General features: G+C 40.6%; 2 protein-coding genes across 2 annotated transcripts in view; one reads left to right on the plus strand and one right to left on the minus strand.

Annotated features, from left to right (window-relative positions):
- Positions 1–1480: 1480 nt before the first annotated feature.
- Positions 1481–12954, minus strand: LOC149309178 (zona pellucida-binding protein 2-like). Its single transcript, XM_089531195.1, has 8 exons — positions 12817–12954; positions 11395–11475; positions 10410–10535; positions 9222–9383; positions 7839–8057; positions 6214–6299; positions 4652–4829; positions 1481–1599 (listed from the first exon to the last, which is right to left on the minus strand). Exons 1-8 carry the CDS (start codon positions 12917–12919, stop codon positions 1502–1504), a joined length of 1053 nt encoding a protein of 350 aa, XP_089387321.1. The 5' UTR covers positions 12920–12954; the 3' UTR covers positions 1481–1501.
- A 3710-nt stretch (positions 12955–16664) lies between these two features.
- Positions 16665–18577, plus strand: part of IKZF3 (IKAROS family zinc finger 3) — a 50277-nt gene continuing 48364 nt past the window's right edge. Inside the window, exon 1 of the mRNA XM_089531196.1 lies at positions 16665–16748. Coding sequence (XP_089387322.1) covers positions 16742–16748 — 7 coding nt within the window. The 5' untranslated portion in view covers positions 16665–16741. The remainder of the gene's footprint in view (positions 16749–18577) is intronic.

Genomic DNA, 18577 nt, shown 5'->3' on the forward strand with positions numbered 1-18577 from the left:
ATTTTATTCTTGCTTTGTGATGTAGACAAAGTTATTGCTTTGTATTGTTTTAATATTTATTTTCTGTCATGGTGGACCTGACCTGATCCGCCACAACAAACTGTCCAACCTAGATAGGTGGAGAGGGAAAAAGTAAATAAAATATTTTTTCTTGTATGTGTATTATTCATTTTATATTGTACTGATGTGTATATGTGGCAACTGGGTGATGCTGTATTTCAGTGGAGCTGTGGTTTGTAATTAAGACCAAACCAGGTTTAATACCTGGCATCTTCAGTTAGTATTACATAACAAGAGAGGCAAGATGCTTTGTGTCTGGCATACTTAAGAGAGAGACATATACATCCCCAACCTGCTTATGTTCTGAGCATAATTTATTAAAGGCAGCATGGGCCACAGGCAAAGAGTTCCTGTGCCAAGAGCAACTGGATCTCAAGATGACATATGGTGAATCATTTGTGCTTATTGAGATCATGAACCAGCATTCATTCCAATAGTCCTGCTCTAGCAACACCTGGCTCACCTAGACCACCAAGATACCCCACACTGGATTACCAAATGCCTACCCTCCACAGGCAAGATGGCAAGAGCTGCCCACAGATTTTCTATCAGGTCAAGTGACCTAGGGGAGATACCTTTCTTGGCTATATAAAGCTCTGCCCTCTAGGGGTCTAGTAGCCTTTAATATGAGCAGCTAGGTTCTTTGGGAGAAGATCCAACTAAATCAAGAGCATGCTATCTACTCCTCCTCCCATGATATGCTCCCTGTTTGTAGACCTATGGCCATTTGCACAGTCTTAGCTGTTCCTCTCCTGTTCCTCTCCATTTCCTCCTGGCCAATTTCTCCATAAAATCAAGAGCTTAATAATGCTAATCTAGAAAAAAGGATGGGAAGTATGACTGGGACAAGCAGTAGCATTTTTGGGTGGAAAAGAGCATGTCCTACATATAAGAAAAACAATTTATTGTATATTCCTAGACCCCTAAATAGTGGTGGTGGGGAGCAACATAGCTATCTAGGGAAGCCATTCTGCTTGCTTTAGTGTGGCTGTGGGTATCTCCACGAGGATGTGGAGACACATACTTCTTGTCCACTGAATATTTTGTTCTGTTTTGCCTTTCTGGTTCCAGTTTTGATTGCATTCATTCTTTTTAACAGCAACTATCTAAACTCTAACAGCATATACCTCCATGTTCTTGTAGTGGAGTATGGAGCAAATAGTTGAACACACCCACCCATTTCTTGTTATCAAGATATTCTGCATTTTTTCACTCCATGCCTTCAGTGATATGAAGTAAGGACAAAAAAGCACAATTCAGGATTCAAGGCACAGGAAGGTCCTACTAGATGTCCGAGAGTGGAGCTATATCCATGACTACTGTTTTCACTGGTAGTCTTGAGTTTAGAAAAAAGATCTAGTTTGGTTCCAAGATTGGGGATTAAAATTATAACATAGGAAAGCTCTTTGCAGCTGCTATCAACTTTTATATTTGGTTTTATTTAACAGGATTTTGCTCCATAGTGTTTAATCCGGATGCTTGTACATTTCTGGCAAACCACTTCATTGTCTGGGCTGTAGGTCCCAGGATCACAGGCCACTGCAAATCAAAGGGACACACACTGTCATATTGGAGAAGTCATGCAAAGGACCATCATTATTTAAATTCTTGCAGCAATTGAGACATACAAATAAGGCCAAGATTCTTCATCACACACATAGCCATGGTGTTGTAGTCCAAGGATTTGCAACAACAAATCGACGTTATAATAATAACAGTAATAACAGGAAGCACAACAGATTTATATGAGAGCGATCACAAAGACAATTAAGACCCTGCCTTGGCTGTGTGCAAACAAGCAACTAGGGCTATTCAAGACCCTCTTAAAAAGCATTCAGCTTCTTGGGGAAAAGGATTCCATCTTTGCCTTAAAACAGCAGATAGATGGAATTACTGCTTTTTAATGCAGGAGTGTGTGGATCCCATTCTTTGCCTATGTCCTTTCACTTGTTTCCCGTCCACAATTCTATTAATCTACAACTAGATATATTCTCAAAATATTATTTAAATCTGTTAGGTCTCCTCCCACCACTCCAGAAATATTTAAGCACATAGTTTGGTATGTTTAAACTGCTAAGAACACTATTTTTTTAAAAAAAAAAAAAAGTTTGTCCTGACTAAGTTAGGAACATAATCTTCTAACATTTTTGCAGTATACCTCACTTTAAATCACATCGCATAGAAGCACTGCATCAAGTTCAAACTCTGTCTGGGGCTGCCTTTGGAAACTGTTTGGAAACTATAGTGGGTGCAAAACGCTGCAATGAGAATGCTGCTGGAGCCAATTATAAGGAGCATATAACTCCCTTGCTGAAACAGCTTCACTCTGGCTACCGGTTCATTTCCAGGCACAATTCAAACCCTACACGGCTTAGGTCCAGACTATCTGAGAGAGAGTATCTCCCCATATGAACCTTCTAGAGCCCTATGATCCTCACTCTTGGTTCCGCCATCATCACAGGCTCGCCTGGTAAGAATATGAGAGACAGCCTTCTTGGTAGCTGCTCCAACCCTATGGAACACCTTTCTGCAAGAAGCAAGGCTGGCTCCCTCCTTGCTTGCCCTTTTGTCTGCAAGCAAAAATGGTTTTATTCAGGCAGTCTTTTAATGTGTAACCATTGGATGGTTTTTATATGGGGTGTTTGTTATATGGGGGTGAGCATTATGGTTTTATTATGGTTTTAATGTTTGTAATTTTATATTGTTTTTAGCTGATACTTTTAATTGTTTTATTGTAATCTCAAGAATTTTGAAATCTGAGAAATGGCTAAATTTCAATCCACACATTATTCTTAAAGATTTAGATCAGTTCGTCTTTATCTTGTATAATTTGCTAAAATTGTATTCCTCATGTGTCAATGTTTTAAAGTGAAAGTTGGAATATTGATTCGGTAGGGGAGCCCTGCAGCATCCAGTATTTGTACAGGCAGGTCTTAATTCAGATATGGATGTCAGCTTTCATTTACATGTGGCTCACACTGGGTTAGAACAGTTGCCTAATTTGTTTAATATAGAAGTATGATTGAATGAAGAGGAGGATAGGTTTTTTGTCTATCTTCCACCGCAGTTTCAAAATCGTGAAATCTTGCTACCTGAAACCTGGCATGGATGCTAAGAGGATCTCTAAGAATATATACATTTTAAATGGATTAATTGACTTGAGCTAATAAAAAGAATGTTGTACTCTACAGTATGATTTGCAGTCACTAGATGGCAGATTGTCCTAGCTAGCAGAAAAGAAGCTGCAATGAGGCTTGGCATAATCATGTCCTTACAGGGCTTCTAAGTGGCACCATGTGTTACATGAGGGAAAATGCCCTCCTGAGTCTGCCTACCTGAAGCAGACCCATTGCAGTGAGTCCCAGCTGGGACAAGCAACAGGGAGGTCTGGCCTGCTGAGCATCTGCCTGATCTTGCAATGGCTATAAAGGGCAGCCACGGTAAGATTTGGTGTGTGGGATGGGTATGGGTTGAGGCTTCTTCACATGAGAACTTGGGTCTATTGAGATCTGGGACTCTTGTGAAGAGGTCCTCTTCTCACAAGAATACCAGTAGGCTTAAATAGGTCTGTGCCATGTGGCACCTTTTGCACCATCTATGCAAAAGAAAAAGATAGATGGATGGAGTTTGGTTTGTGTGTAACTAAGGGGTGGCTTCTGTTAAAAAATTAACAAGTATTTCTATAAAAAGTAAAATAGTATCGCAGTGTGCTTCTGAGAGCCAGTGGGGTTATAGTGAAGTGGTTAGGTGATGGATTAGAACTTGGAAGTCCAAGGTACAAGTCCCACTGAACCATGAAATTCCCTTAGAGGTATTGGGTCACTCTCTGTCTCTCATAAGGTTGTTGGGAGGATAAAGTGGGCAGGTGAGTGTCCATGACTCTTGTTGTTGTTGTGTGCCTTCAAGTCATCTCAATCTTGTGGAGACACTAAGGTGAACCTATCATGAGGTTTTCTTGCCAAGATTTGTTCAGAAGAGGTTTGTCATTGCCTCCCCCTGAGGCTGAGAGAATGTGCCTCACCCAAGGTTACCCAGTGGGTTTCATGGCTGAGCTGGGAATAGAAGCCTGGTCTCCAGAGTCATAATCCAACATTCAGACCACTATGTCATGCTGGCTCAACCTTGGGCTTATAAAAGAAAGAGTGAAATATGAATGTAGCGATCAATTGTTTTGGACATTGCGGTGATGGTTCCAGAAATAAATTGAGATCTGTTTCAATATAGTAACCCTAACTATTTATCTCATCTACAACATGTGAAATTTTTCTCTTTGATAACTGATGCATTTTTGTTTTGTTTTGTTCTTTTGTTTTACCTTCAGGTAGCCCTTCTCTATTCACTTGTTCACCAGGGAAGCCTGCACATGTATGGCCTGGGATTGAAAGATTCTAGGAGATATTCTTATATGTTCACTTGGCTCATACAGGGAACTGGCCAGATTTTTTGAGCTGAGTTTTCCCAGAGAAAAAACTCACAGTTGTAATATGGGGAAGATAAAGCAACTATTTCAATCTGATTGACTTGGCGAAGAGCGTGTGGTTAAGAAGATAGATAGATAGATAGATAGATAGATAGATAGATAGATAGATACCACAGCAATTTGCGCAGTCATTGTGGGTGAGCTCATTTTTCCCAAACCCTGGGCGACAGCTGTCGAGGCGAGTGACTTGGAAACTATGGTCTACATAATGGATTGGCGGGGTGTTCTGAAACTCATGTTTCAGGATGGACCTTTGTCTGCGGAAAAACTCTTCAATGAGCCACCGGGCCTAAAACACAATGGAATGAGAAAAATAACAATTTCAGTGTTAATAGTATGCGAGTTTTTATTTACACCTTTTAGCAGTAGCTAAACATGCACTTAAGATAGATTTTTTTCTTTCACAGTCATTCATCTTTGACAATATATGCTATAGCAGTCTCTCCAGTCCAAACCCATAGATTTTGTTATAAAAGGAACACGTTTCTAATCCCTGTGAGTTGCTAGCACACATGTATTTAAAAGTATCTTCAAGAGACTCCCTTTCTGTTTAACTGATGGAGCCTTTATGCTATCTTGAAGCTCCTTTCTCCCTGAATTTTTAAGTGTCACTGGTGGTTCCAACTACAGGTTTTCTCATACTGGCAGCATGGGACATCCAGGGGTTGTCTACACTGACCAAAAACAAAACAAAACAAAACAGCTTCGCATCACATTTTCCTAGTCTCCAGTGACCCTGTTAGACCTACACCTACTCGAAATAAACTGGACTCAAACTAGCATAGCCACTGGTGAGGAAAGGTGAGAGTTGAAATCCAACATCTAGACAGCCACATGATACCTACTACAAGTTTAGGGCTACTCAGATTCACTGAGCCTGTCTGTTTTGCCCATCTTACTTCCCCACTTTTCTCATGGATACAGCTTTCCTCTCTGTGTTACAGATTGTCATACCTATGCTTTCATTTAACATTGTCCCTGTTGTGTGCATTCATAGTAGTGTAAGAAAGCATGGTGAATGCAATGGATGCATGACATAATTATTGATCTATGAGTTACTTCCTAGACAGTGCAATCATTTACCCATCTTCCTGTTCCCCATTTAATTTAATAGCAGTATATATGAGGGAGACTATGGCCCTGTGCAAACCAGCCATTAAGGCTGGCCTGGGAGTGGAGTTGGGGTGTCACATCCACATGGTGCATGCCCTAACTCCACTCCCAGGGTGCCGTGACACCACATGCCACTCCACACAATGTGCACTGTCACAGTGCTCCTCTGGTGCTGCATCCACACAACTCAGCGCTAAAGGAGCACCATTAAGCCGTGGTGCCATGGCTAGTGTGCCCTCTCTAGGACGCGAAAAAGCCACTTTTGTGGCTCCTTTTTGCACCCTGGAAAGGCTGGATTGGGGCTGTGGCATGCAGTTGCTGTGGCCCCAATTCAGGGCACCTAAAGGCAGATGAGGCCGCCTCTTAGGGGCGGTCTGCACAGCCCCTATGAGTCTTATGTATATTTAGAATGCTATATTATAAGGAGTAGAGCAATATCTGTTATGTTTTCTAAGCTACTCCAAGCATATGTGTTGTTTTTTCCCTCATGATTTCTCTGGTATTTTGCAGCCTATAAATCTTTATGGGAAAATTTGGGAAAGTTTGGAAAGATCTCTTACCTTTTGAATGTGGCTGTTGGTGACATCTTCACAGCTAGAGGGAGTCTTGTGGCAAGTAACGTCCCAACCTGCGGCAAATGGGTTCACTAAGAAACAAAGAAACACAAGGGTTTGCTGGTGAACATTCATTTCTTTGAGAATTTTGCCTAAACTTACTAAAGAATCACCACAGAGTTAGAGCTGGAATATTGTCATGTAAGGCTTAACTGAGTTTACTTGCAATTAAATCCTGTGAATTGGAGTGGTAGCCACAAAAGTTTCCTTCCTCTATATCAGCTTTCCTGAAAAGGACAACTGACCCAAGAGATACATAAGAAAGGAAGAAAATATCTCAAGTCTTACAGGGGAGGCAGAAGCAAGCTATAGATGAAGGAACTGCTGGCTTCGGGTTTTATAAAACTATACCTGGGTACCATGGACAGCAACAGAAAACATTAGTTTTCTACTTGCTGTTGTGTGCCTTCAAGTTGTTTCCAACATATAGTGACTCTAAGGCAACTCTATCACTGGATTTTCTTGGCAAATTTTGTTCAGAGTGGGTTTGCCATGGCCTTCCTCTGAGGCTCAGAGAGTGTGACTTGCCCTTGGAACATTTTCCACATTGATTGCTCTGCCATAGAATCCCTCTGCATTACACTGAATTCTGGAGTACATGTTAAAGTGCACATTCAGTTCATGGCTTGTGCTGGTCAGGTCCTTTGCGCCACAAAATCACCACATATGAGCTCAGAATCAACACATTCTCTCGGTTGCGTATTGCAAGAGGAGGTGAATAGTTATGAGCAAAATGTCCGGGAAGGTCCTTTGTCATTATTGTACAACTTATTGCAACACCCAATCATTCCCACAACCGTTTCAATTTTCCCTGGAACAGTCTGAAACCACTTGTCTGTGACTCACCATTCTTCTGTGTCTGTTAGGTGGTATGACTGCTACAATACAGGGTTTCAATTGTGACCCTAAATGCCTACCCTGCTACAGAATTCAACATGCCAACCCATAATGCTACTGCAAAAGAGGCACATCCTCTAGAAAAGTTGGTAATATTGCTTATCATGCATGTTAGAAATTGCATGCATGTTCATTCCTAGGTGAGCCCTCTCCCACACAGCCTTTAAAAATCACAGCAAATATGAACTTGACATGTTATGTCCATCACACAGCTGAGCTTTTAATGAAATCTAAGAGGAATCTCAGGTGAACCTAAAAAACATAACCTCATCTTTTGAGAATTCCCCACCTAATACACCATGGAGATAGTGATAAGTGTGAAATTACTATATGTACAGAAGTCACTAGTGATTACCCACAGTATGATTTGAATTTCTGGGGTCCGCTGAAAAAGGTCTTCTGGGCTAGACCATGGAACGCCCTAAAGGGCATAAGCCTTCATACTTTTCATATGCGAAACTGAGACCAGACATTATCATGGCATGCTACCTACATGGAACTAGTTTTTCAGAAGGAAATTATGACTTGGATGTGACTGTATCATCAGTATTGAAAACACAGAAACAATGCTCATGGGAACTTTTCATACAGTCTTCTTCCACATGGTTCCCATGTCATGAAGGCCAAAAGCCATGATGGAAAGAAAAGAAAAAGAACTATTCTTCTTCTATTACCTTGAAAAACAACAAACAGCTCATCTATGAGGCCATGTTTGGGTCGCTTCACGGAATAACACTTGTACGAAGGCTCACTGATATGACACATCAGGTGGGAAATCAGATTATTCAGAATTTTCTTTAGCTCTTCAAAGAACTGTTCATTTGCCGCCAGGTTGCAAGCTTTTGTTGTAAAGTGAACAGACATTCGATATGTGTAATCTGGTTCACGGTATGCTTTAAAAGAAAGAGGGAAATGTGAGTGAGTCTAAATAGCATGCAATATTATCTGTTGTTGTTAATCATGGTTAGAATCCTACTAGGATGTTGTGCATTTGTAAGTGGACTTAGGTCTGCTGGAATTAGAATTGTGCAGTTGCATAACTTCCATACCCAGCAGAGGACTGCTGTCACATTACTATGTAGCAGAACCAGCAAAGTAACCGACGTGAATTGGTGCCTAGTGCACAATGGACCAATTGGACAATGCACTGATGAGCAACAGACTGATGTGCATTGGTGACTGATGTACATTGGACCAATACACAATGGACTGATACACAATGGGGTCAATATACAATGGACTAATACAAAATGGACCCGATGCACAGTGGTCCCAATGAGCACTGCATATAAATGTTCATCAGGCTTTCTTGCCAGTGTCCCATTATGCATCTTCACAATTCAGTAACACATTTCTTAGTGCCTCTGCTATGTAGTTAAGAATACATAAAGATTTGTAAATCAAATAGGTCAAATAGGATTCCAGTTATTATTTATTATTTATAAATAATTTATTCACATCACTTGGATCATGTCTAATACAGGAAAGGTAAGAATTAGAGATGAGGGGGGAAGTGAAATTGACAGATTTGTTCATTCTTCTGACCACTTGGTTCTGAAACAGGTAAAAATGAATTGAAAGGATTCCTTCTACAATCATTTGCCTCTTATCCGGATCTTCATTCTCATTCACACCCACGCTGCTGTCTCAGTCCCACCCACTTGATCCGCATACATTTTTCCAGTGCAGGAGGAAAGGCAGATTGTGGTGGAATTTTAGCAAAACTTTTCCATAAACATCTGTATCATAGCTATAAACCTCCATTATCCTTTATAAACCTTTTAAATATAATACCTATTTTTATACCTTATAAATTTAAAATGGACAATGAACTAATGGTGTCATCTTCTTGGAGAGTTTACTTGAAAGACATAAGAGGGTGTGTAGGGAGGCAAGACCATTAGCAGACAGTGTATTTCCAAATAGTCAAACATGTTTAGTGTGCCATGTTTAGGGTCTGAGGCTTAGATTAGACTAATTAGGTCCTGTCCACCAAGCAGTTGTTTGAGAGTCAGGACTAAAAGGAATCCAACAAGGATACATTTTGTTTCTCTTACCATAAACCATAAATTTAAATGTCTTGAATCTTTCCTGTTCTGCTTGCATGTCATTTCGGAAAACTCTGTAAGTAAGTGTGCAAGTATAAGATCCGGACATGTGCTCTTTAAAATCAAGCACCATCAATTTTCCAGTTGCTGTGAGATTCACGTAGTGTTTTTCTAAAACAGAAATAGATATACAACATGAGTTTTTAGGATTTATACACGTTGCAGAAATAAAGCAGTTTGAAACCCCTTTAACTGTCATGGCTCTATCCCATGAAATCCTGGGATTTGTAGTTTGGTAAAGTATTTGGTCTGTCAGAGAACTCTTGTTGTACCTCACCAAACTACAAATCCCAGAATTATGTAGGATAGAGTGATGATTGTTAAAGTGTCAAGCTGCTTTATTTTTTCAGTATAGATTCACCCATAGTTTCTATAATATAAAGCAGCAGCAAGAGTGCAAGGAATCAGAACAGGTTTAACATTCTCTGTCCGAGAGCTCTGAATGCTACAGCAAACTACAAATCCCAGGATTTCATAAAATGGAGCCATGACAGTTAAAGCGATCTCAAACTGTGTTATTTCCACAGTTTAGACCTCTATCCCATGAAGATGCCCAAACACATCCTAAGACACATCAGTTTTCCATGCATCCAAGGGTGCATGTACAATGGAAAAATAAAGCAGTTAGACACCACTTTAACTGCCATGGCTGCATCCTACAGAAATCTGGGATTTGTAATTTTGTGAGGCACCAGCACTTGTTGGGAAAGAAAGCTAAAGACCCGGTAAAACTACCAGTCCCAGGATTCCATAGGATGGAGTTTAAGCACTTAAAGTAGTGTCAAGCTGCATTATTTCTATGGCGTACATGCAGCTGTAGAAGATTATTGCCCTTCTGATGGACTGCTGTCTGTCAAAAAATTATTTAGAGGTTTATTTGTTTTTAAAACAATCTTCTCTTCACCTCCTACGTACACACCAATATTTTCTTTTTGCCACATATATGAAAATAATGCCATTATTTTGCTGGGTTTTTTTGTGTGTTGTTTTGTTTTTTGGGCCATGGTTTTTTGGACCAGGAAGGCTGAGATTTCTGGGAAAAGGCTGAGTTTGCAGCTCTATATTCAAGAAAGAACTTAACTAGTTAGCCTCTTCACCATTTTTTTCTACTGTTGATTCTTGCAAAGCATAACTCACTATTTAGTGTCTGTCCATCTGGCCCAATCCACATGTAGGTGGGGTCAATGACTTCATTTTGTGAAAGGGACACATCCATGCAGACTAGAAAGGGGCTATTCCTGTGCACTTTGACATAGACATCCACTGTAAAACAAGAAAGAGGAAATAAACAGTGTACATAGCAATCAGACAAAAGGGATGAAACCTGTAAAAAAGAAAAGCCCCCAATCTAGCCATGTTCCTGATACGCTAGTTTTCTGTGTAGGAGATTTTGTGATATTTTTGTATGGAAGAAGACAGTCTTTTGACACCTGCAATACAATGTGACATAGCCCACATATAGGCTTGTCATCTCAGTAAAAACTATGCTTAAAGAGAAATCAAAGGCCATCCATCGGTGCTTTGGTCGGGAGAGTTTACCCATCTTCTAACTTTGAAGTGACATTACTAAGGGTCAAACTATATATCTTTTTTTTAAAAAAATGGTTGGGGAAAGATATCTGTTTTTCATAGCAGATTTCCTTCATCTACATATCTTGCATTTAGTGTGCATTGCTTAGTAACTGATCGTTAAAAGATAAACGTGACTATAATTTGTAAGTCTGTTTGTCGAGTCTGACAAAATTGTGCTCTGGGAAAATAGATTCCCTTAGTAATCTGGTTTGACCCCCAGGCTGCTGTTTTACTTTGTTATTCTCACAATTGTCCTCTCAAAAGCTGATGATGCTCCCTAGCCCAGGCCATCCATTTTTAAGACTGACTATCAAAGGACCTTCAATCTGCTGTAAAAGTGCAAGGTTTCCCTTTTTTTCCTTGCACAAAAGGAAGGTTTTTTCCTATTGACAAATATATTGAAGATTTTGGGACTCTTCTCTGTTAAGAGCATGCTCTCTTTCTCTTTTTAAACGAATGCATCTGCAAAATAACTAGTTCTTCTCTTTAATAATTCTGTACACATATACATCTTGCATTGTCTTAATGTTTAAAATTAAAAAAAAGTTACCTTTATGTTTGGTGTTGCCATAAATGTAATTCTTTTTAATTAACTTAATAGAATGAGGTGCCTCGTTCACTCCATTTTGTACTGCAAGGAAAATAAAATTATGTAATAATTAGAGTTCTGGAATCGGAAGCAAGAGACTTGAGGTCAAATCCCTGGTTGTAGGAAGCTCACCCAGCCTTTCCTTCCCTACAAGGTTGGTATGATTATAGGACTCCCTCATCAGTGCTGGCCAGCATTTCTGGATATTATTATAAATAATAAAATAAATAATTTTTTTATTTATATTTTCCCGTCTCTCCCGGGTGAATCGAGGCAGGATTACAACCTAGTATAAATATACGATTACAAATCTGGTCAATGAAATATAAAAACATATAACAATTAAACAGTTCAACAATGAAAAAACACATTATCAAAAGCAACAGTGGGAGTAAGGTATTCCGATCCTAATCGAAAGAGGATCCATGTATCTCATAAAGAAACCAAAACTTAATGCCAGCAGGATGGAGAGGCTGTGCGTTGTTTTTTTTTTTTTCATGTGAACAGCTTTGCTAAGCTTGACCTTAAAAAATGGTACAAAAATGACTTAAGTAAATGTAAAAACAAATACGGGAAATAAATCGAAATCACATTATTTAGCAAAGGCAGAAATGAGATCATTTAGGTTACAGAATATTATCAGGCTGTGAGATCAAAGCTGAAGTTCTGCACAACTAAAACAGAATCTAAACCATTATTTGAATATCTTTGTCCCACCTAGCAATGACTCTATTACCTTACGGAGGGGTATCCTGTCCAAATTTATAGCTGCCATTTTGGCTGATTTTTCATGATTATTAGATTTCTTTTGCATTTTGAGGAGGTTTGAGGGGCTTTGGAGGGTCAGGGAAAGCAAATTGATGTGGTTTGGGCACATTTGGGACCATTTGGGGAAAAACATTGCCCCTCCAATTGCCCTTCCATTTTTACTTTATTCTGGAGGTTTGAGGGGGCTTATGGGGGGCTTCAAGGGTCCCATTTGGGGGTTCCAAGAGCCACATGTAGCCCACGGGCTCCACTTTTCCTGGTCAACATAGTGCATTCAATAAATAACCACAACATGCTGTGTCATTGGGACTATCAGGCTACTCAGGTTTTCAGCATAAATTCCGAAGTGCTGAACCCTACACCCAAAATAGATCCTTTAATTTTGAGGTTACAACATGGAGCAGATTCACTGATGTGGGCTCTACCAGCCCCTGTTTGCTTCCACTCTTGCACAAGAAAAAGAGATTCTGAGTTAGGAGGCTGCAAGAACAGCCTCAGTAACCCCTGCTTTTACAAAATGAGATGCCATCCCAAAGTGTGTGGTGTGTGCATGTGGGACAACACTACTACTGACCCCATTCCAAGGGATGAATTGGTAGAACAGAGGTTGGTTACCTTCCTTTGGGTCCGTGACAGTGTTCAGCATGATCCCGACAGCGAGGAAAAAGTGTGGGGCAATGAACAGGAGAAGGGACAACCAACCGCTGCCGCCTTGCATGGTGCAAGAAAGAGCCCATCCTTCCTTCCTACTTAGGTCCACTCAGCCATAAGAGGAACAGAGAAGGAGGGCCCCTCCCTTGAGCCACTTTGTGTTCCAACAGTTATGAGTAACAATGGTTACACATTCCAATGGTCATTCCAATGGGCTTTTCAGTTACAATGGCTACCTTTCTGCCACTCATGTTGTCTCACTGTGTTCCAGAGAAAGTTGAGACACTTTGGAGGCGCATTGGCATCGTAATGGCAGGGCCACTAAAAAACAGCTTGGCCTAAGGCCTTGGCCAAAAAGTTTGAGTTGAGGTTCCCTAAGTATAAGGAGGGTGACAATTACATGAGAAATAAAATAATAAAAAAGAACAAACCCTCCAACTGCTCCAACTTGGGAGAGACAGTCCCATCAAGCCACTTTTTCCGGATGACTAGATGTCCTAACTGTAAAAGAGGACAAGGCACCACAAAACGTAGCACGTTACCAATTAAAAGCTAAAAACACTCATGTAAATGTAAATTCATGCTTCTTAGTCATGCTCAAGATGGAGGACATTTTGAAATTCTTCCTAGACAGAAGGTTGAAATGTAAGACCTGTCCTGGAAAAGGAGGCTGTCAGGTCACCCTGCACTTTTTCAACTGCTTTTGAAATGTCCCCATTTCTCCCTCCTCTTCCCACATCTCTCTTTGTGCTAAGCAGCTTGTTTCAACTACTGCAAATTGAGTTCCAAGTGCAAAATTTGTATCAATCAACACAGCAGGAGAGAGAGGAAAGAAGGCAGATTTTTGCCCTTCCCAGTAGGCTCAGGCAAAAGCCAATTGCTGCAGCCTCTCCTACCTTATGTGTTCTTCCTCACTGATAACTTTTGCCATCTTAAACACATTCTCATGTTGCTTGGCCACAAGTATCCTGGATTTCATCTGTGAGATGTTGGATAGTTATGAAAGGGGCTTGTACATAAATTATGGCCAGTTCTAACACTTGACTTGACATTCTCCAGCAGATATTAAAATATACATGAAGAGATGGTGAATGAAGCCCTGTGACATCAATGGCCAGTAAGCCCCTGCTCTTGGAAGAGACCAGAGGGACAATTTAAGGTGACCAAGGCCTCTCTGCTTCCCCAGGTGGCTGGGAGCCCAGTTTGACTGGCTATTCTCACTCTTTCATTTTACTGGCAATAAGAACATTGGGCAAGTTCTTAGTTGCCCTTTCATTTTGCACAGGATCACTGTGAGGCCCAGCAGTCCCTGGTATTGCTACAAATTGACTAATGGCAGTGGCATCACAAAGAGGTGTGCAGAAGGTGTGGACTACACCAGGTGACACCACAGAGGGGCATGTACACCCAGTGGGGTAGTATACCTGTGGGGGCTGGCACGGATACTAGGTGAGCAAGAAAGGGCATCACATCTCCTTCTGACGTGCCCAGCAACCATGCAAAACCCCTAATGGTCTTCCAGAGGCTGCAGCACTGCCCTCCCCACAATGCCTTTTGTTTGGGACCTTGTACAGCTGCTCCTCTGAACAGATCCCAAATGGTCCTCTGTAGGCCATAGCACTGTCCCACCTAGCATCAGATGCTGCTGGGTGGGGGCAGTGCCTTTCATTTGAGCAATGGTTACAGTTATCTCACTAACTTAAATTATGCTTAACTTAAATCAGGATACTGGGAGTAAGCCTCCCTGAACCCAGTAGGACCTGTTTTTCTTCGTTGTTTAAAAAACAACAACATACCATGCATAGGATTTTATTCAAACACAGAAAGCTTTGTGAGGCTTTAAAAGATGAAACTCTGAGGGGAAAATCAATGTTTTAAAATAATCTGAACTCATGAGCATGCCCCTCAACACTCCCATATGAAGCCAAATGAATGCACTTAGGGGCCCCATACCAGTTTCAAAAGTAGGAACTTATTTCTGGCTTATTCCAGGATTGTTAACATAGGATTGATTGATTGAATAATATGCAAAGTAACATAAACACAAAAATCTTCATGTGTGAACACATTTTCAGCCCTGCAACATCAGTGGGACTAACAGCCCAATCGTACGCACTTTTAATGTCAAGTCAAAGGCTTTCATGGCCGGCATCCATAGTTTTTTGTGGGTTTCTCAGGCTATGTGGCCATGTTCTAGAAGAGTTTATTCCTGATGTTTCGCCAGCATCTGTGGCTGGGATCTTCAGAGAATATGTCATCAGATGCTGGCAAAACACCAGGAATAAACTCTTCTAGAACATGGCCACATAGCCCAAAACCCCCACAAAAAACTACGTATGCAATTTTATTTAATTGCTCAAGGAAAAATCGATGATACCAGGAATAGCAGTAGGTTCAGGAAGTGACTGGGGAAGAAGGAGAAGCAAACTTTTCTTTTTTTTCTTTACTTTTACTTTTTTCCCCCCTTTGGCAATAGGCCTCTAGCCTGTGACTGATCCTGGATCAACTGAACCATTGCATACCATGCAACATTTCAAAGATGAATACTGAGATATATGTGGCCAAGCAACATGAGTGTGTGTTCAACATGGGAAAAGTTGTTAATAAGGGAGACCACACATAGGCAGAGAGGCTGCAGCAGTTTGCTTTTGCTGAGACTACTGGGAAGGGCAAGACTCCACCCAGTGATGTCCCTGGGCTTGGTGTCACACATTGTCAGGGAGATGCTTGGGGGCTTGGGGGCAGCAACCTCCCCTATTCACTCATTCAAACACTTGCCTGCCTGCCCAACCACCCAGGACTACAGGCAGGGGTGACTGGGTAAGAGTGGGAGGAGAGATTGGCTCACCCCACATTCACCTCCATGTGGCTTCCTTGCGAGGAGGGAGCTGGGCAGAAGCAAAGCTAAGAGAGCTGGGCTTGCCCCTCATTAGGGCCCACAGGGTTTCCTCATGAGGAGGTAACCAGGTGGAGGTGAAGCCAAGAGGGATGTACTCACCTTTCTTCCTCTTCTGCTGCCTTGGCTTCCTCCTTGGGGATAGAGCCACAACAGCAAAGAAGAAGGGGCTGGTACTGGCAGCAGCTCCACACACACACACCTGCAGCAGAAGGAACTACCGACCAGGTGTCACCTGGTATGGCCTGTACCCCCCGCACCCCCCACTAATGCCACTGACTCCGTCTTCCCCTTTCCTTGCTGATTTGATTGATGCAAAGTCCTTTTGCACTTTGAATTCAGTTTGCAACAATTGAAGCATGCGGAGAACAAAGGGTGAGTGTGGGAGGAGGAGAGAGAAACTAGGACATTTCAAAAACAACTGAGAAAGTGGGATGATAGAGGATTCATCAGAACTGTCCCTGCCAAACTGAGACAGTCGGGGGATATGCCATTGTTGATCCACCCCTGCTCTTAAACACAAAAACAGGACGAGGGCCCGTCTTCTATATCAGAAGGTAGTATTTCCAAATCGAATAGAGGTCAGTCAGCAGCACTTTTTCTAGGAATTGGGCAGAGTACAAAAATAATATGGGTTGCATGCTGGTTTTGAGTGATGTTTCCCTGTAAGAGAAGTCTGGAGAGAGATGACTGGAATTCTCCCTTGCAACAAATGAATAATCATAACTGTATGTCACACACTCTCTTCCTCCGGAGTGTGCTTTTCAACCAGATGTGCCACCTTCCCCTGCCACCTGACGGTGCTCTGTTCCCATGCAACACAGAACCATTTCCTGTCCTTGTCAAGCCCTGAATTTCACTTTCTGGTAATGCAAGCTGACTCCTTCCTGAAGCAGAAGACTGGTTGATTGGGAATCTTCCTTCTTTCTGAAGTTCAGAAGAATTCCAGAACCCAGCAGAGAAGCATCAGAGGAACCTGCTGCATTTAACAAAATGGAAGGTGAGAAATTTCTGTTTGGTTGCATTTTAATTTTAACAAAACCCTTTAATGCAAAAATAGTACTTAGATCACCACTTGACATCTAAAGGTTACTTTTCTTTCAAATATTTTCTTCTCTCTGTTTCTTACTACTTAGACACATATAGGCATCACTGAATTACATTTTGGTGAGACTGAATTTTAAGTTGGAAAAGTAGCTGTGCCTAAACACCATTTGTTTTGTAGAAACAATGAGGTAATCCACTGTTTTTTTGGCCTTTTCTAAATTTACTTAGGATTTTCTTCTAGGAACTTCTAAGATTTTATGACAACTCAAGAAAGTGTGTTGCAGAAAACAATGAACCTCCTTAAAATATTTTCTTTAGGATGACATGAATTATGAAATGCCAATCTTTCAGACAGATCTCAGTTTACAGTCAGCCCTCCATATCCATGGCTATATATATATATATATATATATATATATATATATATATATAAAATCCATGGATTCAAGCATCCACGGCTTGAAAATATTTAAAAATTCCAAATATTTATCAATTCCAAAAAGCAAACCTTGATTTTGTCATTTTATATAAGGGACACCATTTTACTATGCCATTGTGTTTAATGGGACTTGAGCATCCACGGATTTTAGTATCCACAGAGGATGCTGAAACCAAACCACAGTGGATACCAAGGGTCCACTGTATCCCTGGCTTCTAAAGCCTTTTTAGATTCTGAAGGCAGCATTTTAAAATACATTGAAATATTAAAGAGACAAAATAGTCCTTTTTCTGATTCTGAAAATTGTACAAATGTCAAGAATTTTGCATTTCCAACAAATACTATTTTGGGATTTACTTTCTACTGTTATCATGCTTTGTTTTTTGTAATCAAAAGTGCTTTGGTTTCTCTTTGTATATGCACATAGACATACATACCTACAGAGGTGTATGCATAAGCACTCGGAAAAGTTCACTTTCTGTAGATCAAGTCTTTGAAATATTAGATGAATTATTTTGAGAGCAAATTTTCAGTTTGCATTCCTGTGAACTCTTCTGAGCTAAGCCCTTCCTACTGAATTCAGAAAGAATTACTTCCCAGTAAACATTAGTAGAATCAAGCTTTTTGCACAGTAAAATTTCCCAATTCTCATTTCTTTTCTTTGTTCATTTAAAATATATCTGTGACCTTCTTCCCATATTTGTAGTGTGTCATTGGACTGTGTAGTGGGCATATTGTACTACAATTGTACAAAAGAGTGTTGCTTGTTTTATAAAGGTTACTCTGTTAGTTTACAGTTTTGTTTGGTGTGCTTGAGAATACTTTGCCAAGATAGGTCCAAGTGATAGAAAACCAGTATGGTAGTTATCACACCAGATTCTGTGAATTGTAATCTTTTGAGGTCCCAGAGAATACCTCATTCAGCAAAATGGATAGGTAGATTTTGACTTACAGAGACCACATAATTCAGCACAGTAAGCTGAAATTCTGATTATAATCTTCAAAAAGATGGTCCTTATTTCCTGCCTGTCTGAAATAGATTTATTCGGTGCACTGTGGAAAAAAAATGACAAATAAAATTTTATCTGATCTCTTTCTCAAAGGCTGTATTGCTGTCCATACAGTCTTTGAGAAAGCTACATTCTTTATGATGTGCATCAGTACTAAATGTGTTTACTACGAAGCAGCACTTGGAAAGTTTCTTTTAAGAACAAGTCTAATGACATGCTGAGGTCACCCATAACTGAGCATTGATGGGATAGTGGTCTGATATCCAATCTTTGCCTAGAGGTAAACCTCATTGAAATGAATGGGATACTCCTCTGAGTTAATATGGGGCCTGA

This window comes from Sceloporus occidentalis, unplaced genomic scaffold, assembly GCF_023333645.1.
Source record: "Sceloporus occidentalis isolate IW3139 unplaced genomic scaffold, rSceOcc1.0.p SCAF_7, whole genome shotgun sequence".
Taxonomy (NCBI): Eukaryota; Metazoa; Chordata; class Lepidosauria; order Squamata; family Phrynosomatidae; genus Sceloporus; species Sceloporus occidentalis.